Source organism: Podarcis pityusensis, assembly GCF_964106645.2.
Source record: "Podarcis pityusensis genome assembly, chromosome: 5".
In the NCBI taxonomy this organism is placed as follows: domain Eukaryota; kingdom Metazoa; phylum Chordata; class Lepidosauria; order Squamata; family Lacertidae; genus Podarcis; species Podarcis pityusensis.
In genome coordinates this window covers 74,116,721-74,138,132 of record NC_138032.1, presented here as the reverse complement: position 1 = coordinate 74,138,132, position 21,412 = coordinate 74,116,721, and the positions used below count along the sequence as shown (strand labels likewise).

Sequence of the window (21,412 nt, the reverse complement as noted above, 5' to 3'; positions counted from 1 at the left end):
CGAATGAATGAATGAATGAATGAATGAAAGACTGACCCTGAAAGAGGTTATTAAAACGAACAGTTACGATGTAAACACAAGATTAGGAGACATTTCAGCCTTAAGTCCTGGAGGTATTTCCTTCTAGGTGTGTGTCTTGTGTTCTACCGTCTGCAGGTGACGTGGTGGAAGCTGACACGATATTGGACGTGCCTCTTCAGCAAGGACTTAATTTTAACAAGAAAGTGATAATCATGATTTAAATTCTAGCTTATACCAGCAGCAAATTATTTCCAATTGTTTCATCTTGACAGAGTGCACTAATAATATATCACTGCAGTTAGGTGACATTTGGAATATGTTGAAAGATTCCAAATGTCCCCCTCCCTGCCCCTGGATTGTGTATTATTCATTCTCTCTCTCTCTCTCTCTCTCTCTCTCTCTCTCTCTCCCTCTCTCTCCACACACACACACACACACACACATTTGGCAGAAATAGGTCTTTGATTTCTTCTCTCACAGAGGTGTGGCTGAAAGAAAATCTTTGTTCCAAGAACCTTTTATTTGCTTTCCTTAAACAAATGGTGCAGTTTACCCCTTTCTTTGTCCTTCCTTTTGTGAATAAAGGAAGGAGAGAAAATACCTTACAAAGCACTTATTTGGACACAGTTATTGCCTGGTTAGGCTTGGCATTCAGCGATGGGCCTCCCCCCCCCCCGCCATTTTGTTTCTGTACCTCTGAATCGTGTTAAAAGTAACAACAACAAAAAGCAACATTGATCAGCCTTGCAAACAAATTTAATTTTAGTGACCGCGTTGCTTTAAAATGTCATTAAAATGCCACAAAAATAGCGAGGAGCACTTTATACAGTCACTTTACCATGTGCTTTACTGGAAACTCGTGGTTTGTAGCAAAGGTTCATATGAGACATTTATATGTACCTTGACAAATAACACATAACTGACCACATCCTGGCGCATAAGGAAAGTGTCATTTCTCATCTCCAGGCTGAAGACAGCAGTACCTGTATGAGCACACTGTGTTGTACTAACCAGGCCTGTAATCTGCACCTCTAGCAGCCCACACTAAAGCTTAAATGATCTGAGGAGCAGCCTTGCGCCAGTCATCTAACGCTTGGTGCACTTAGCCTAGGTTTCTGGCTGGCAGTGGTTCTCCAAAGTTTGAAACTATAGTCCAGGGGTAGGCAAACTAAGGCCCGGGGGCCGGATCCGGCCCAGTCACCTTCTAAATCCGGCCCATGGGTGGTCTGGGAATCAGTGTGGTTTTACATGAGTAGAATGTGTGCTTTTCTTTAAAATGCACCTCTGGGTTATTTGTGGGGCATAGGAATTCATTCATTATTATTTTTTTCCAAAATATAGTCCGGACCCCCACAAGGTCTGAGGGACGGTGGTCTGTTCCCCTGCTGAAAAAGGTTGCTGACCCCTGCTGTAGTCTTTCCTAGCCCTGCTATACAAGATAATTTTAACTAGAGGTTCCAGGGTTAGGATGTGGGATCCACTGAGATACGAGCAGTGTGGGCTTGCATGCTGGGTGCCCAAGCTTCGTTTCTCTGCTCAACTCTGGAGCTCATTGGGTGGCCTTGGACAGGTTACTCCTTCTCTCTGAGTTAAGTTAAACTCGTGGTAGGGTTGTTTTTGAGGAGACCACTCCTCAATTTGAACTCGCTTGGACAAAAGGCAGAATGAAAATGTACACCAGCCCCTTCGCTTAAGAGAACAAATTTGATTGCAGGCACTGTCTAGAGTTGTCATGTTTGGCGGGGTCTGGGAGTAAGAGAGAAAGTGCTATGACTACAGTTCTGTAGCCTTGTAGGCTCAAGCAAGTAAACACTACATTAAATTGCGATCGCCAGATTTTGCTTCCCCACAACAAATTTCACATATTTCACTGTGCCTGCCTTTCAGGCACGCTGTCAAAATATATGACCTGAACTTGCAGATCATGGAATTGTTTTGGTTTCCTCTGTGTGCTCTGTGGGAGGAAAAAAGGCACAGTACTTAGAAAAGTGATTCCTTTGCAGAGAATAGGTCTAAAAGTGGCATTCTTGCAAGTTGTAATATGTGTGCACCAGGTTGGTTTATGTATGCGGCTCAGGTATGGCATTGGAGATTTGAACAGCATACAGGTTTTTGTTCCCCTGTGTCAGATCACACCAGTGAATTGCTTATAGCTTGAAGTCCTGTTTTTGTTGCTGGGATGGCTCTATGGGACTTTGACACAGCCCCCTAGGGATTTTAATGTTACATAGACTTTTGTTAGACGTCTGTGATTCCCAGCTTGTATTTCAAAAAATTGTATTTATTTCAAGCCCGAAAGTTTGAAAACATTTTGGCAAAAGTGTGAAAGAATAAGAAAGGAGAATAAGAAAACTTGTCATTTCCCCCAACTCTCATGATTTCTGTTCACAGATTGAGAAATTCTTTTTTAGGGCTGATTAGAGATTACTCATATCAGAGGGTTCCGGTTTCAGACTAGGAATTTTGCAGAAGTACAATGGGCCTGTCACTTTCTGCTTGGCATTGATCTTGGTATGATAATGGATAGTGATCTCATAATCAGTCAGATTTGTTTTATTGTTTAAGATGAAAGGTCGTAGTAATCTGAATACATGTGAATCATATATGTGAGAATCATACTGTAATGACACCACCTGTGTCAAGTGAAGAACAAAACTATGGCCTAGTTCGGGGGGGGGAGAGAGAGAGAATTCAGTTTTATCTTCATTTTAATGAGATACTACCTAATTTGCACCTCGAACCAATATGTGAAGCGAAACACAATTATCTTTCAAAATGCATACTTCCCTGAATTTTGCAATGCAGGTCTCAAACCAATCTGAACTAAATGCATGTATCAGAAGACAGTGTTTATAAAATGCATACATTGGTGAAAATAACATACAAAAATGCTTTATATTGGTTGAAAATAGCTTGCAGAAATGTGTGTGCTAGTTAACCCTGCATAAGAATGTGTATCGTGGGAGAAGTTTGCACTAAACTGCTGGGGAATTTTCATTAATATAGCGCAAATTGCTCCAGGAACATGGGGGACTGAATTTAAGATTGGAAAGATGAGAAACTGAAATCCAGACACTAAGGGAACACATGCTCAGATGTCTGTCAATCAGGGACAGGGGCGTGGTGTCACACCAGAGTTCCCAAGCGGAATTCCAAGACCATGCATGTGCCAGTATAGAGTAGCGGTTAAAGTGTCAGACATGAACCTGAGAGGCCAGGGTCCCAGTCCACACTTAGCCATGAAGCTCACTGGGTGACCCTGGGCCTCTTGCTGTCTCTCAGCCTAACCTACCTCACAGAATTGTTGTGAGGATAAAACAGAGAGTGGACACTGCCTTGGGCTCCTTGGAGGAAAGGCAGGATATAACTGTAAAAAAATAAAAACTAAATTTCATATTTTTCCTTTGAGATCTAGTCACATGGACTAGAAACTTGTGTTGTTGTAAAATGTGGAACCACTTTCGCTGGGTTTTGTGCAATATATTGGATTTTGCATTAGAGACTGCATTCTATGTTGTATGATTCCTACACTCCCTGATACTTTGCACCCTCCAGACCTGGCTGCGCTGTTTCTGATGGGAGAAATATGTGACTTGAAAAATGCTAAAGTCCGCTTTGGCACATGATTGACAGCCTGATCCTTTAAAAAAAAAAAAGAAGAAAGTTATTTCAGGACATGTGTTCTTATTTCATACATGCCCTACTTGTGATAGTAGACTGTTTAACATGTTTGGTCCATGCAAGTTGATGTGCAATGAAACCTCTGTAGATGCATCTGATATAATTTAAATTATTGCAGGAGGCTGATAGGTTGCAAATCGGAGGCAGAGGGAGGGGATTGAATATAAGCAGGTAGCATTGCTCCACATCCTACATCTGTTTCATCTCCTGCATCCCAAGATCAATGCAAAGGGTTTGGAATGAGAATCTGACTTGCCTCCAGATACCTGTTTTATGTTAAAGGTAACATGACAACTGGGGCAATAAGTAACAGTGGTTTCAATATTCTTTCTTGCAGGTGAGGATGATGAAGATTCAAATGTGCTGATCCTCAGCTACCCACAATACTGTCGCTATCGTTCCATGCTGAAACGCATACAGGGCAAACCGTCCTCCATCCTAACAGACCAGTTTGTATTAGCCCTTGGGGGCATTGGCGTAATCAGCAAAAACCCACAAATCCTCTACTGTCGAGATACCTTTGATCACCCAACTCTTATTGAAAATGACTGCATATGCGATGAGTTTGGTAAGTAGCTTTGCCTCTTGTACTTCTTGCAAGTTAAAACCACTTTGTTGACATTCTGCCTTCCTTTTTCCAAGTAAAAGGCAGTAATAATGGATAAACCTTTCAAAAATAACAAAAGGTGCGTATACGTATTTGAATTGCTGAGCATCAGCAATATTCCACCTCCACTCAGAGACTATTTGTAGTCTTTATATTTTAAGACTGCTGCTTATTACAGGCATTTTGAGAAAACAATGTGTTGCTTAGTTGTCCAGTGTGAATTTAAAGAGGTATGTGGTTGGATGCAATGCAAAACTTCCTTGAAAGTTGTTCCATACTGTTTGTTCTTAAACTTGTTTTGTGTTGAGGGGCCATTGTTCTGATTTACTTATTCTTTCTGGCCTGTCATATTTTCTTATTCAGAAGCCCCCATGTAGAAAGGAACTTAAAATTCTTGAACGTGTGTCAGTGCATGTGTTCTTTATACACCCTAGATAGCTCTAGTAATTGATGCATTGTAATTTTTATAATTGTTTACCTGTGTTATGAAAATCAAGATTCATTAGCCATAGTGCTGAGTGGATAAAAACTACAGCTCAGGGCAAACCAATATAGCTTACAGCATTTTGCAGAGGAAGAACTTTGAGATATGAAATCCATAAATCTTTGTAATATAGATCATTTTGGGGGGTGGGGTAGTGCGGAGGAAGCCTTTTGCAAATAATGAAATTATTTGCAGGAAATATCTGAGAGGAAAAGATATGCCCCGTCTTTTGTTTCCTACTGTCCTTCTGCTGGTTTTCATTTATTTGCATTAATTCCATGGGTTTATTTAACAAGATTTATATGTGGCCTCCCTTATGCGCTCAAGGTGACTGTTGATAAAAATGTCAAATCTCAAAATTTGCCCCTTGCACTCTTGACAAGGTCAGAAATGCCCTGAACAATTGTAAAAGCAAGGTTCAGGCAGAGAAATGGGTTTTCTTTAAGAAATCCTAATGATCACACCCCTCACTGGCTCTATTCCATGCCCTCAAGTGCCTTTGCCTTGCTGGAATGTGTCACTGAACTGTGGTAATGCCTCTTGCTTCCCCGGATAGAGATGGAGAGATGGGGGGATGTACCCTACTGTACAAAGGTAAGTACAGTTGCTCCTCCCACTTGCTGCCTCTGGCCCCACCCACCATTGACATGCAGCTCATGTAAGGTTGCCCACAAAAGAATGTACGCCACCCCCCTGCAGTGAGGCATTTGGGATGGAATATAAAAATCTGGCTTTTACCACCTATCCTGTTTAAGGCAATTAAGTCTGATTGATTGTGGTGAAATTTATTTCTGAGAAACTGTAGCCACAGATCTGTGAGACACGACTCTGCTTTTGCTATACAAAGTTGCTTGTATGCCTAAATGCTATGTCTGTCTGTCCATCCATCCATCCATCGATCCATCTCTCTCTCTCTCTCTCTCTCTCTCTCTCTCTCTCTCTCTCTCTGCACACATCATACCCATAGTGCATGAGATAGACAAAGATGTTCAGGTAACAACAAAAGGAAAGCAGACCACAGCATATACACACCCAACCAGAATTAATGATCATAATTATCATAAGCTGTACTTATAACAAAGGGATCACAGTCACGGCTCCCACATCTGATTATCACCATTAATAATATTACTATGTAATGTTATTTGCAAGCTCCTGTAACGTTAACTGCTTTGTTTTGGATAGTGTTTCAGCACCCCTGGGTTTTCCCCCCTGATGTTTTATAATACGCTAGCAGCGAAGAAAACAATACAACCAGTGCTATACCTTCATCATCACTGGTACTCTATCTACGTGCACCAATGGCACTGCGCTTGATTTCTGTAAGCTCAGGTGCACAGTCCTGGCTGCTACTCAAAACTGATCTGCCTTGTTCTGCCCAGGAGTGCTGGCAACTTTTGAAAAGCGAACTTACATTTGAGAGAGACCTGTGTGTAGCTTGTTGAGGTTTCAGCTGGGCAGCTAACGTGAATGTAACATTGTGTGCCGTTGCAGATGAGATAAGGTAACGATCATGAGGCAAAGGATTAGGAGTTTCCTCCTGTTTGTTGTTGTGAAAAGGCCACACTTTTATGGCGATATACCTGGTGGCCTGGTCCACACTTAGAGGGTGTCCCTTCAGGAATGGGTGCAGTAACTGCTACTGCTTTTGTTGCTGCTGCACTTGTGACTCACCAATGCCTTCTTGTTGTGCCAACCACATGATGTATGTGTATGTGGGCACTGCAATTTGCACGGCTGCAGCAGTCCTTTTGGAGTTCTCACAAATTCTGTCTCTGTTCCGATATTCTGGTGGCCTCTGCATGCTTCCAAGGTGATCCCAGCAAGTGTGACTCAGCTCGCATTTCTCCCATTAGAGAGATGTACGAACATTCTGTTTTCAGATTTAACTACCTATGAATGCAACTTTTTCTGATTTTATGGTGCAGTGCTAACACAGAGGAATTGTCTTTCACATTCATTGAACAAGTGGATTCCCCATGCTGCATTGCGATCAAGGCTCAAATCTTCCTGTTTTGTAATTGTTTGGACTTTGGTGTAGTGGTTAAGAGTGGTGGACTCGTAATCTGATGAACCGGGTTCGCGTCCCTGCTCCTCCACATGCAGCTGCTGGGTGACCTTGGGCTAGTCACACTTCTCTGAAGTCCCTCAGCCTCACTCACCTCACAGAGTGTTTGTTGTGGGGGAGGAAGAGAAAAGGAGGTTGTTGGCCTCTTTGAGACTCCTTAGGGTAGTGATAAAGCGGGATATCAAATCCAAACTCCTCTTATCCAAATTAGAAACTATAAGACACCCCTGGTTAAAATTTGATTCAGTTCCATACCCATGCATGTTTGTTTTTACCAAAAATAGCCACTCTTCAGTGTAGGCTTCATTGGGATTAATGAAGGATGAGCAGTAGTTCTGTTTGGTGGATTGCACTCATGATGTACTCGAAGATTGCAAGGTCTGCTGAACAAGTTAGGGGTTGGGTGTGTGTGTGTGTGTGTGTGTGTGTGTGTGTGTGTGTCTTAATCTAGTGCTCCAGTATAATTGCGACCCTGTAATACCAAATGCACTGTGTCAGTTTCATAACATTGATGGGATGCAGCTGATAAAGTACTCTTTTATTCTCCCCCCACAGTCAATAAAATGTGCTGCACTGGGTTACGCAAACAGTTTACCTGTACACTGATACCATGTAGATTGATGTCACATGTATAAGGTGGTGGCAGCTTAAATCTAAACACAGGCAGGGTGGTACGGTTGATAAATCAATTACTTGAAGGTACTGTTGCTTATCAATCAGATCTGAGAGTAGGGCACTTGATTGCAGGAATGCAAGGGAAATTCTTGCAACATGTAATTGGCTAGATGCCCTTTAATTTGCAGGAGCCGTAGATAATCACAGAGATTAGACATAAGAAATCTCAGGAACTGGATGGAGAATATGAGGGAGTAGGAATAACCAACAAGAGTAAAACGTATATATTTTATCTTATTTATTTATTTTTCCATTTGTATCCCACCTTTTCTGCAAGGAGTTTGAGGTTGCATACATAGTTCTTCCCCCTCTCCATTTTATCCTGTGAGGTAGATAAGGCTGAGAGAAGGTGACTGGCCCAAGGTCACCCAGTGAGCTTTGTGCCCGAGTCGGGATTTGAACCCAGGCCTCCTAGACTCTAGCCCAACACTCAAACCACTACAGCATTCAAGTCACATCTAAAAGAACACAGAAGTCCATGATGCAGAGCATTCTGACAACAAGATTACAATATGCCAAATACTCAGGCAGGAACCAAACATTGCTGGAACATTTATTTATTTACAATATTTACAGGACAATGCTGGAGTCACTTTGTGGGTTGCAGGACCTGTGACAGATACAGGTTGTTATAAATGAGATAGGCAGACCATTTTGACAAAAGATTTTCTCCAAAGCATACGAGCCGGTATCCTTGCTAGAAAGTTTTAACAGAAATGATTTTTCCATGAAGCTTTTCCCCAGTTTTTTTTTTTTTTTAAGTTGTGCATTCTAAATGAGAACATTGTGTTCTTTTATTACTTTTTCTCCTCCCTCTCTGTTCTAAACTGGGGAACATAAAGAGCAGGAACTTAAAGATGAGATAGAAAATTATTGTGTGTCCCCTCCTCCCCCCTGCTAAAGAGAAGTAAAGCTATGAGTAGCCCAGAAAGTGATGAGAGAAGGCAAATTAGTTTTGTCAATAGTCCAGCAACACTGTTACCAGACAATAATCTATTGTGGCCAGGGTTTTTTATAACCACAGCAAATGCATGAATCATCAGTACTACTTACTAGTGCCATTTATAAAGCATCTAAAATTTGCTAAGCACCTGTGCAGACATTAAAAAATAAGACAATCCTTGGCCACAGGTTTACAATCTGATAAATGTGTCAGAAAAGGAAAATGGGATGCACGGGGGAAAGGAAAACATGTAAACTCAGCCATTGATTTTAAGTAGGCTGAGTTTGTGCATGGGTACATCATATGTATAAACATAAGAAATATCACTTCATAGAAAAAGTAATGTTGGTGAAGCAGGCTTTGTGTGTTGCTTCAACACCCCATCCATAGTTGCCACTGAAAAGTATTTCCTTATGTTGGCAATCCTTGTGCAGGGAGCTGCAACTGAGTTCCTCTGCCCCATGTGCCAGTCTTAACTGCATGCAAGTGATGTACCACATCAGAGCTGCATCATTAACTTGTGGGAACAGAGAGTAAACCCTAGAATACACCCAACCGTCTCCTGCATATTTGTACTGCCCAGGAAATCAGAAGTGGTAGAGGAAGCCATTGCTGCCTTATTTCACTAAAGAACTTCTGCTATGTTTCCAAGGATAGCCGAGGTTCTCCAGAAATAACCCTTGAACTTGCAACCCAGTGTCTTTATATCTGCATATTGCTCATAGAAAGGGAAGCGGGTGGCGCTGTGGGTTAAACCACAGAGCCTAGGACTTGCTGATCAGAAGGTTGGCGGTTCGAATCCCCGCGACGGGGTGAGCTCCCGTTGGTCAGTCCTTGCTCCTGCCAACTAGCAGTTCGAAAGCACGTCAAAGTGCAAGTAGATAAATAGGTACCACTCCAGCGGGAAGGTAAACGGCATTTCCATGTGCTGCTCTGGTTCGCCAGAAGCAGCTTTGTCATGCTGGCCACATGACCCGGAAGCTGTCTGCGGACAAACGCTGGCTCCCTCGGCTAATAAAGCTAGATGAGCGCCGCAACCCCAGAGTCGGTCACGACTGGACCTAATGGTCAGGGGTCCCTTTACCTTTACCTTTACTCATAGAGGCCATTTCTGGAAACTATTAACATGGATACAATATGTTAATACTGTACGGTCTTCCTCTCCCTTCAGTTCTGCCATCACATTGGTGATCTTGCCTCCGCTGTCTTGCTGTATAGTTGAATAAATGCAATGAAGATTTGAGAGAAGACTTTGCGGCATTAAAATGTTGTGCAAATTTGTAGGTCCGAAAGTGTTCCACCTCGCTTAATAAGAACCAGCTCTTTCCCAGTTGACCAGAAGGCAGGGCTGTGTTAGTAGCAACTTCACCCCTTTACATGAAAGGCCACAAACAGAAGATCAAAGGGGGTTTGATTTTTCATCATGATCCCACTTTATTTGCATTCACGCATGACTAGACTCCATCCATGCACTCATTTCCTCTCAAACACCCACATCAGCTTGGATGGTAAAGTACCCCTGAAAAGATTGCTTCTTTCCCCTGTATAAGCTAGTAATTTCTCTTAAAACAGTAATGCATTAGCAGAGAAGTTTTACAAGCTAGTTATGATTCAGCCTTTGGTTAATATTCTTGAGTAAGCTTTTGAAAATGTACGTACTTTACTGCTCAGTAAGGGAAATGAAAAATGTAAGGGTCGTTAATTTCCAGTACATGCTCCATGGATTAAGCCGTAAGGAGGACTTCTTAGGACTAGATGCAAATAAAGAGTAGGCAGGCAGGACAGTAAGCTATTATCCAATGTCCCCTGCATGGTGTACCTAAATTTTACAAGTCCTTGACACAGGCTCAGTTCACACATTCAGGCACATTCCTCTATTTCTCATCGCTCTTGATAGTGTCAGACTAGGACTGGGGGAGACTCAGGCACACATCACTCAGCCTCGCAGCTCACCAGGGGGATCCTGGGCCACCCTACCTCACAGGGTTGTTGTAAGAGTAACAAAACTGGGCAGGGGAGAAAAATGTATGTCGTCTCCTTCGAGGAAAAGTGGGATATAGATGCAATAAACAAACAAACCAAACAACACGTAGATGAACTGGCTCTGCTTAGAGTTACCATGTTTGAGGTGATATATGCACGTTATTTGATGCAACTGCAGTCATAAAATGATTATCGTGCGCAGGTGAAGCAGTTGACAGAGGAATAAAGGAAACTACCTCATGCAGAGCCAGACCCATCGGTCCATCTAGTTCCATGTTGTGTTACACCAGGCTTTCACAACCTTGGGCCTCCCAGATGTTGTCAGACTACAACTCCCATCATCCCTGACCACTGGTTCTGCTAGCTAGGAATGATGGAAGTTGTAGTTCAGCAACATCTGGGGACCCGAGGTTGAAAAAGTCTGGTACACCCAACGGGCAGTAGCTCCCCAAGGTTTCAGCCCTATATGACGATGCTGGACTTGAATCTGAGACGTTCTGTGGTTCTTCTCATTGTTTTGGTAAACTGGGTCGCTTTGCACAAGCATGTAACGTGAGAATTCCATTGTACGAATCTTGGTTGCTGGCGATGGAACTCAGAGGGTGAGTTAAAACCCAGGTTGTTGCTGCTGCTGCTGCTGAACTAGTTTGAAAGTTTTCTCTGAAAGGTCAGGTGCCTTAGGAGCTCATATGCTGGATAATAATCTCCCCTTGTTGGTCCTCAGCAGTTGGTTTTCAGGGGTATACTGCTTCTGTCTATGGAAGTTCTATACCTATCATATTGTTTTAACCCAAATACGAAAAGTATTTGTACTTATTTGAATTCTGTGACCTCTTCAGATGCAGCTTTACTGTGGCATCCTTAGCAGTCTGAAAAAAATGCAAATCTCCAGAACTCTCCAAAGCTAAATATTGCAGGTCTTTCACAAAACAGAAAATGGGGCATAGCCACAGTGACGATTAATGAATGGCAACGTTATATGCTGTATGTATATATGAAAAGTTCTTTCCCATCATTGTTAGAATAAATCTGAGTGGGTTTTTAAATGAGAAATCTGGAAATGTTTTGAATTCTTGGTCAAGCCTTTTTCTTATTTTGTTAATCCAGCTGTGGAATAAGCTATTAATGATCCCAGATGTTGTTTGTAATGATTGATTTTAGTTGTGAAATAATACATATACTTGCTTTAAGCACGCGCGCACACATAGGTCATTGACAGATTCTAGTATGATTTGGAATAATAATTTGAAGACAGAGAATTTAAATGCCACGTATAATTGCTTTTGTTAAATGATTTTTCATTCTTAATGTTTTTCAGTTCTAATTGTTTCCCTGCTTCCCATAATCTCAGAATAAATATTTGCACATTTTGACATCCTGTTGTTCATTGTAATGTGTAAAATAGTTGCATTCTCTAAGCGACATCATCAACAACAAAAATGGATAATAGGATCACAGTGTGCCTCCCCCTTGCAATGCTGTTATAATTTAATCCACTTCATGTTGTTGTCTTGAACTGTTACCAGTAAGACTGAGTGCAGGGCATGTCCCTGCAGTAACATTTCCAGTGCAAATATAAACTTGTAATAACTTGTTTTGCCTTTATATTTTGATACTTTCTTCTTGCTCAAACAGAGCTCTGAAAACAGCCTGAGTTCTGTATACGGCATTTGTAACATCCTTCCTGGTTAATTTAGTGCTTTTTGATGTTGATGTTTTAATAGCCTTACGAACTGGTCCAGCCACCGTTGGAGGTTTTTGTTGAGGTGAGCAGCATGTTTAGGTTGTGTGATTCAAGTATATTGAACCATAAGCTGGTAGATCTGAGATCCACCCCCACCTGGGTGATTGAGTTGCAGTGGTCAACGCAGAGACCACTGGAAATGACACAGCTTGATAAGATGCCTTGCTCTGGCCATAACAGGTAGCTTCAGCCTCTGTGCTGTTGCTGAGGTTGGCTTGAAGACCTGACTTCCCAGGTCAGTCCTGCTATTTCAAGAGGACTGGGAACCAACATTCAAGTCCTTTCCCCCAATTGTTCCTCTGCAAAAATAACAACTGTGACTTTCCCCCAAAGAGTGTTGCACAGTTGATCATGCATGAGAATGTGAAGCATTTTGCAAGTATATCTGGGAGCTGGGGTGCAATACAGCCCAGAAAATGTGCAGCAACTGCCAATGCACTGCAACTGGTTATAGTAGTATGGGAGACTGTTGCCCAGCCTATGTATGGGCTATGAAGTACGCCTACCCCAGGTATATCTGGGTGTGGAGAGGAACCTGGGGCACCAAGGGGCCATCAGAATGGTTCAGTACAACACATTTGTGGATGTTGACCTCAAAGGACTATATTATTATACAGTATAATAAAATTATTACAAGTAATCATCATAATCAATAAGAAATGCAAGGGCGGAGGAGGAGGGCTTGAAAAGGAGGGAAGACGAAATTTTCAAGTTCATACATTTGAAGGTAAGTTAGATCTCAGCAATATGAAATCACCGTTGTGATAATATCATGTTAATAACCTCGTGATTGTAAACCCTGCTTTCTTGAATATGTTTTAAACCACCCTCTCCAGAGTGATAGATATTGCATGACCTGCCTTAACTCTGCCCCTTGTGATGCAATTCAGTTATTGCAAGAATGCCGTATAAAGCTCACTATGCCTTTCTTTCTGCCTAAAAATAATACACAGGAAGCATGTAGCCGAACTGTTAGAAGCCCGGATCTTATTGAGCTCTGTTCTAGTTCCTTAACCACAAGCACTCGTCTGTTATCTCATATGTAAAACGCTTGCTGTGGTTTCAGAGTTTCCAACTGCACAATATTGGAACAGTTGAAACAGAGCAAAATCAGAGGGAGGTTTCGACAGACCCGGGCTATTAATGTTTCTGCTAGACTAGGACTATGCATACCTAAATCTGGACCTGGAGGCTGGTCTCCACCATAGCTCAAGATCTTGGAGATTGGTGGCTTGAGATAGAAGCTGGAGTACAGCAAAAAAAAGTATTGTTTTGTTCACCAGGTTTCAAGTATTTACTTGAAGTCCAAGTTTCAAGTATTTACCTGTATGCTAACCTGATGAATCCAGAGGCATTATATTGTCTGCTAGTTGCAGTGTCTTAAGTGGCACATCCCTATTCATTTCTGCCCCTGAAGAAAGCTCTGAGACCTGACAATATAGAGTCCACTGTAGATCACCGGGCTGAGTCTTAGCCTCAAACCTTGAGGTTTCTTGTTCAGGTTCCAGAGTCCCCGAAACAGTCCATTGATCCAAAGTCACTCTTGACAACCAGTTAATCAATTTAATTAAAAAAAAACAACAACCAGTTGCATAATACGAAGACTCACCCAGAGCAGTTAGAAGGAAGAGGACTGTTCCCCTTTAGTGTGAAATCTTGGGGAGGAATGGGTTGACAGATCATCCTGTGTGAGGAGCATGGAAAAGTCTCTATTTGGAAATTAATACCCCATAGTAGGAATTAAGGCTTACTGAGGCAATGGTGGCAATGAAGGAAGTGTGGCTCCTACAGAGAGCTGTTCCATGTGCGGGGCCACCAGTGGTGAGCAGGGCAGCAAGATTGTGGCCCTTGATGGTAACCTATTTAGTCCGTGTTGCCTGGCATCATGAAATACAAATCTGGGAAACAGCAACTATTTATTATTTAATCCTGATATTTATTTATTGCTTACTGCAAAAAAAGGCTCAAATCGATTTACAATTTTTTAAAAAGTAAACAATACCAAATTAAAGTACACCAGAAAACAACGTTAAGTAAATGTATACATCCTGAAATAACGTAAAAAGGGCACATCCCACCACCACCCAACTAAGAGGTGGACACCAATTAAGAACAAAATGCCTGGGTGAATAAGGAAGACGCCACCTGGCACCAAAAGGGTTGATAGTGATGGGACCAGGAACACCTCTCTGGGGATGGCTTTCCACAGTTGGGGAGCCATCACTGAGAAGGCTTGATCTTGTATTGCCATCCTACACACCTCCTTCAAAGGGGGCACATGAAGAGGAGCCTCAGGTGATGAACACAAGGTCTGGGTAGGTTCACGTGGGGAAAGGCAGCCCCTAAGCTATTGGGCTTCTCAGCCACATAATTCTTTGTAGGTCAAAACCAGAGTCTGGAAACTAATTGGCAGCAGTGCAGTTGGACCACATTTTGATCAAACCTCCTACTTCCAGTCAACAATCTGGCTGCTTGAATTCCGCACCAGCTACAGTTTCAGAACTGTCATCAAAGGCAGCCCCATGCGTGACACATTGCAGCAATCTAGCCTAGAGATTTCTAGAGCATAGATAACAGAAGCTAGACTATCTCTGTCCATAAGGGGTTGAACCCCACCTATCTGGTCAGAGGAACCACCCATTAACATTGGCCCGTGTAGTTTCTCATCACCAAGGCCAGGCACAAATCTAGCATGTCCATTGCCACACCTGCTGATGCGAAAGGGACCATACGGCCTCCATCAATAGGAACCGTTGTTGCCTGATACAATTTGTTTGTGATTTTCGGTGAGCACCTGAGCCAAATCCTTCCCACAGATGTGAAAGTTATTGTTTTAAGCCATTTGTTAAATGTGCTTTCTGTGGACGACACCTTTGTTTACGTGTCATCCCGTTTGTTTTTGCCCCCTTCCTCGGACCACCCTGCATGCCTTTTGTGTCAGAAGCTTCCGAAGGGCTTTGTTGTGTTTTGTGTTCAGAAGAATTTCCAATCAATCACACTATCACATTTTCATCGTTGCATTCCCCAAAGTCTTCATACTGTGAGACCAGTAATTATTGCGAGTGGTAGAGAATCCTTCTCCTCGCCCCCTTCATCTCATGTAAGTGCCAACATTCCTGAAGCGAACACAATGGAAAAGAGAAGCGGTTTATGTCAGAATATGGCCGCATTCTTCAGATTAAACCTACTTAGAAAAAAAAAAGTGGGGGAGACAACAACATAACATTTTCCAATGACTGTTTATCATGAATTACGTCAGCTTTCGTTTAAACTGCTATTATTCCTCCTTAATGCTTCTTGGTGCCTGCATAATTTACAGCATTGGCAGCTGTGGTTCTATGAAATAACCATTCACAGCCCTTGTATAATAGTAAAGAACATGATGTGTTGTCCACCCCCACTTTGTTAATTATTATGGGGCTTTTTTAAGCCCCCCCCCTTTTAAAAAAAAAAAAACCAAAAGTGGAATAAAACATTGTGGAGGTATTTATGGCTAAATCTACTTTTACACAGCTCTATTTTGCTTCTGGCTAGTTCTTTACTAAAGCAGTCATTTGTGGTTATTATGCTTTGGGAGATATTATGTCAGGACTGGTTTAAGAGTATTATTATGTATCACATGACACTCAGTACATGTCAGCACTTGAGGCTCTCCTCCAATGGAAACCAGTGTAATTTTAGCTAATGCTCTTTTAGGAATAGGCCCGCTTGTAAGCTTACCTGAATTCACTGGAACTGTGCTTTGTTCCTTCCCGAGAACATTTGCTTATTATCAACTGGTGTTGAGCTGCAAGTCTCAGTATTGTTTGTCGTTTCTTCTAATGATCTAAGCCAGGAGTCAGCAAACTTTTTCAGCAGGGGGCTGGTCCACTGTCCCTCAGACCTTGTGGGGGGCCGGGCTATATTTTTTTTTGGGGGGGGGGATGAACAAGTTCCTATGCCCCACAAATAACCCAGAGATGCATTTTAAATAAAAGCACACATTCTACTCATGTAAAAACATGCTGATTCCCGGACCGTCCGCGGGCCGGATTGAGAAGGTGATTGGGCCAGATCTGGCCCCCAGGCCTTAGTTTGCCTACCCATGATCTAAGCCATCTAAAGTAATGAGGCAAAATCTGAGGAGCAAGTACTTACTACACACACACTTCCAAGGAAACAAGTTTTAGGATCAGGTGCAGAACTAAACAGCAATCTTGTCGTTGATATAATCAGTAGAGGAATGCACTGCAGTGGGTGTTGTGCCTTTAATAATGGTGTGAGCTGTGATATGGGAAGTAGCCAGTGCAGATTTTACTGCACTTCATAAACTCACTGGGTGGCCTTAGGCAACCCTCTCCATCTCTCTGTCCCATCTGCAATATGATGATGATGATGCGCCTACCTCACTGCAGGGCTGCTGTAAGGATTACTGAGATGCTGCTTGTGCAACACATCGAGTTCTTAAAGGAAGAATCATAGAAGTATTAGAAATATTATTGACCACATTGTGGGACCGAGAGCTAAAGACACTTATTTTGCTTTCTGAGGTTTGCTTGGTTCTGGTGCAATACTGTATACAGAGATTAAACAGAAAACATGGAACGGTGCTAGATAACTTTCAGTCCTGTAAACAGAAGCTTCAGGTCCAATAAACAGAATCTATCTCTCACTTCCTGCAACATCTCAGACAGATTCCATTCTGGACGATATGCCACTTTGGTTAAATATTACTGGTTCAAAAAGCAATTTTTTAAAAACAACAACAACAACCTGGTTGGCAGCTCTAACAAATACGCTTTCTGCCTATTTTGACATCCAATGGTCTTGCACAGATATTTTCATTAATTTGTTTACTTGCCAGCAATGCTAATGATTGCTGTGCTGTCAGCTGAGCTGTTTAACAGTGACCTGTCATTAGCTTGTGGGAGTGGTTCGGATATTTAGTGTTCTCCCTAAAGAATCAGGAAAGTTGATGGGGAATAATACCTGCTTCTTCCTGACCTCTGATATATGTCTGTCCTGGGTCTGGCTGAGAGGTAGAGTAGGAATAATCTTTGATCATGATGGCAGGTTGCAGCCAGAAGAGAAGACCTTGCCCATATCTTGAAAAGTCCCAAGCTAGTGGAGCAGGATGTAGTTGCTGCTGTATTTCTGCCTCTCCTGTTTCCCTATCAGCCTCTTTTTGTCCGTCGCTCCTCACTGCCCCAGTTTGCATGGGTGGGGAAATTTCCAAAAGACCCAGATGCTCATTATATCCAGAATGATAAGCAAAACTGGACCTACCAAGTTGGGGAAGACTAAAAAAAATTCCTTGACTTAAGGAAGGCTTAATACAGTAGTTCTGGAATCTGTGTTCTAGATCAGTGTTCCCCAACCTTGGGCCTCTAGCTGTTTTTGGACTACAACTCCCATCATCCTTGACCACTGGTCTTGCTAGCAAGGGATGATGGGAGTTGTAGTCCAAAAACAGCTGGAGGCCCAAGGTTGGGGAACACTGTTCTAGATGTATCCTCTCTTTGTTCTAGAAGAGGACAACCAAAGGATAAATTCTAGAATGGTAGCAAGCAGTGTAGGCCGATTCTGAGATTCTATGATGCTGTATTTTAAATAGGGAATAGCAGACTTTGCATTTATGTGTCTCTCTCCTTGTTGCTCCAAATGCTAAGCATATTTTCCAGTGCGTATTTCTTTAAAGCAAGAAAGGAAGCACACAGGGTGTGCCAGAAAGTTGAACAAAGAACAAAAAACACATTTAGTGACTCATGCGAACATTGTTTAATTTTTTCTCAACACGCAATTAGTTAATTACTCTAAGCCAAAATAATTTGCATGTGTCTTTTTTCACCCTTATCTTTCAGAGCAACATAAAAATGATCAAAGCTTTGATTTGTCTCTTGCAGGGTAACAGTAACTGCTTGCTGCTCGCGGGTTTAGTAGTGACTAGTTGATGTGAAAGGCTACTCTACTGGGGGGAGGAAAAATTGATCTCTGTCCCAACAAGAATGCTGAAAGGAGGAAGATTCCAGTAACGCAAGCCTGATTTTAAAAATCCGTGTGTGCGCATGTTTCATGTATTATTTAGATCAAATGCAACTAGGAAAAATGTGATTATTATGGAACTTGCATAAATTTACATGGATAGGGTTTTTTTTTAAAAAAAAGAGGCAGCATGCTGGAGTGCCTTGGAAATGAATCTGCAAACCTGATTTAGAATTCTTCCAGGTTTTTTTTTAATTAAAGGCATTTCACAAGCCACTGCAAGTGAAAAGAAAACCTCACAGAATGTAGCAAAAGTTTTTTTTCTTTCTTTCTGGGTTAATGAGTGAATATTAGCTATTTATAAAGCAGATAAAAGAGGGTGAGGCGGGAGACAGGATCTGAAGTTTTATAGAGTGATTTTAATAAAGATTGTATTTAGTTGTGAAAGGGGTCAAGGTACAATTTTCAAAAGCCCTGTTTTGGCACAGTTTCAAGTCTTGCTTGTGTGACTGAGAGCCATACTGGATGTTATATTGCAGACCTATGGACACACTCCCAATGTGTTTTTTTTTCCTTTTTCATTTTTTAGTGCAAAGATGTTGTCCATGGGCAGAGGAACAGGGGTTCAAAATCAAGCTTTCTGAATTGCTTTTCTGGTCTTGGGGGAGACTCTTTTCTCTCCCCGCCCTGCCCCAATGAATGTGAAAGCAACTGGGGAGGGAGCAGTTCTGAACAGACAAATAGCAGGAAGGGAAAGTATTATGCAAAACCCCTTTTTTCCACTTCTCTTCTGCTCCGAAGTGCAGCCTCCAGTGCTGATTTTCAGTATATTAAAAAAAAAAAAGATCAGGAGATTGTTCATGCATATCCCATGTTTGTATTGCCTAGTCTGAGCTTGTTGTTTTGCAGGGGATGAGGTGCACCGGTACTCATATATTGCCCAAAGTGCCATGGGTGCCAGCACAAATGGGTACCAGGGACAGCAGAAAAAGAGGTGTCAGTATTCTGTACCAGTGAGTGCTGTCATTTTAAAAAAATAAACCCAACAACCCAGTGTCCAGTTATGTACTTTGATGCATATTATTCAACTGTTTGGGCACTTAGCTGGGAATATGGGTTAATCATGTGAAAGTTTGTGCATATGTGTGAAAACCAGAAGAAGATGGTAGGAACTTTTAATTTCAATGGCCTAGCCCTATACAGTATTGGTTTTGCTGTTGGAGGGCCTGAGCAATTAAAATGGGGAGGAAACTTTGATTACTGCTTCATTTGGCCGGAGACAGCCAATAGATTTTTCACAGAGTCGAAGGCAAGTCTGAAAGAAGGATAAATGCTTAAAAGGTTCACTTTCTCCCCCACTTTTGACTCTGGTAAAAGAGGTTTGGCAGGATTATCTGTTCTTTCAAAAAACCTCTTTGACCAGAGTCAGCAAACGAGACAAAAGAAATGTGTGTTGAACACCATGGGAAACAAAGTCCCCTCTTAAAACTCTCTCAGCATCCCTCCAAACTCTTGCCTGCCTCAAGCCTTCTAAGTACTGGAGGTGGGTTGGAAAGCAAACTAGTTTCGAACCACATTGAACACTGTGGATAGTTAAATATAGTTATTCAAAATAGTTTTATGCTACAGATGTTACGCCATTTTAAAACTTTTAGACTAAATAATGTCAGCTCTTGTTTGCTTTCTTAGTATGTTATTCATTTATTGGGAAATTCAAAATGTAAAACATCTGGGGAAAGGGCTTCGTGCTTGCAAAGTAATCTTTGAAATGTGTACATTTCAGACTTTCTCTTTAATGGCTGTTTAGGAGGAAGGAACAGGCTGGTGTGTTACAGCTTGTAACGCTCTGTAAATGTCCTCAAGCGAGCCTAAGAGGATGGAATATGAAATGGAGGGGGGGGAATAGTGATTCAGGAAATCATAGACAAGTTTATTAAAATCTTTACTCAGAAATCCACGTAGCCTCTTGAATTAAAGAAACCTTGACATGACCTTTGGAGTTCTCTCTGTAACCTCTTCATTAAAAACTCTGAAGTAACATTTTCTTCCTGTTGCAGTCCCTGAATCATGTTTGCGTCAAAATGAAAGGGTTAATTTATCTCCGAGCCGCAATGCATGAGTTAGAGCCATACTACAAACCCAGTCATGCAGAAATAATTGACTTCCATTGGAAGTGCTGGAGTGCTGCCGTTTTAATAGCTCCTCAGTTCTGCTCAACAATTAGTCCATACGTTTTACGGCTGGGCCTTTAAGGAACAGACATACTCAGCAGAAATTGGGGTAATTGGGAGATGATACAACACAATGACAAATGAGGGAAGAACACTGATAACAAACAGTAATTTTAATCCTCCATGTTTTATGTTGAGATAATATTGTCCAAATGGTTTAATTCTTTCTGCCCGCCCTTTTTAAACCTGCAATCTTAAAACCCATGAACTAGAAAATGATTCCCACTGAGTTTATTGGGACTTACTTCTGAATAAACATATTTAGGATGTGGTAAACATTTATTGTGTGTAGTACCGGAGGACTGAAAGATGATCTCCTCTGGCTGATATCTGGGTTTCTTTGGACCAAGTTAAACACTTTCAGCTCTGTGGGCATTTTAGAGACTCGTAGCTTAATTGTGGGGACATGTTCTGCATCTAGATGGTTCCTGGCTCAGTTTCCCATTAGAGTACATCTGCTCCAATGTTGCCCCAACACAGTTTGATTCAGGTTCTGGTTTTTTTAAAAATACCAATTTCAGTATGCACACAAGCCTTGCACGAATACACGCACACAAATATTTGCTGGGTTGTAGCAAAAACGATTGAGGAGGGGGAGGCATATTTCTGTGTGATTGTAAATTATCCTGCATTGTACAAGAGAAACAACTCTTCCTCTCTAGCCCTCACAAAAGAAAGGAAGGCATTGTCTAGCGATTGCTGAGTAGGTGGGTATGTGTAATGTATGCTTTTTTTGAAAGAAGTGAAATATGCCCTCCTAGCTCAGAAGAAGGGCAGGGTAGTATAATGCAAAATTATAAAGAAAACAACCAACCACACAATTCAATGACCCACAGCAAACATGGACATGGGAACAGGTGTGTTGGGTGCACTTGCCTTCGTCACCATACATGGAACCTGGAGCTTTTGCATGTAAGATAGATATTGTTAGCAAGGCCTACTCTGTAACTGAATGTGATCTGTTCATATTCAGTTATAGAATCATAAGAGGTTGTTGTAGGCCATTGAGTTAAG

At 41.8% G+C, this 21,412-nt stretch overlaps 1 protein-coding gene and 1 long non-coding RNA gene across 5 annotated transcripts in view; one reads left to right on the top strand and one right to left on the bottom strand.

The window, feature by feature from the left end:
* The window catches only part of ARID5B (AT-rich interaction domain 5B), a 182,154-nt gene that overhangs the window by 81,876 nt on the left and 78,866 nt on the right, over positions 1-21,412 (top strand). For all 4 annotated transcript variants that reach the window (XM_081004866.1, XM_081004865.1, XM_081004864.1 and 1 more), the window contains one exon: positions 4,040-4,270. In XM_081004866.1, the coding sequence (XP_080860992.1) occupies positions 4,105-4,270 (166 nt within the window). In that variant the 5' untranslated portion in view covers positions 4,040-4,104. The remainder of the gene's footprint in view (positions 1-4,039; positions 4,271-21,412) is intronic.
* On the bottom strand, positions 13,778-16,655 carry LOC308477478. Its single transcript, XR_013986582.1, has 2 exons — positions 15,927-16,655; positions 13,778-15,322 (listed from the first exon to the last, which is right to left on the bottom strand). It is a non-coding gene; the product is annotated as an uncharacterized lncRNA (long non-coding RNA).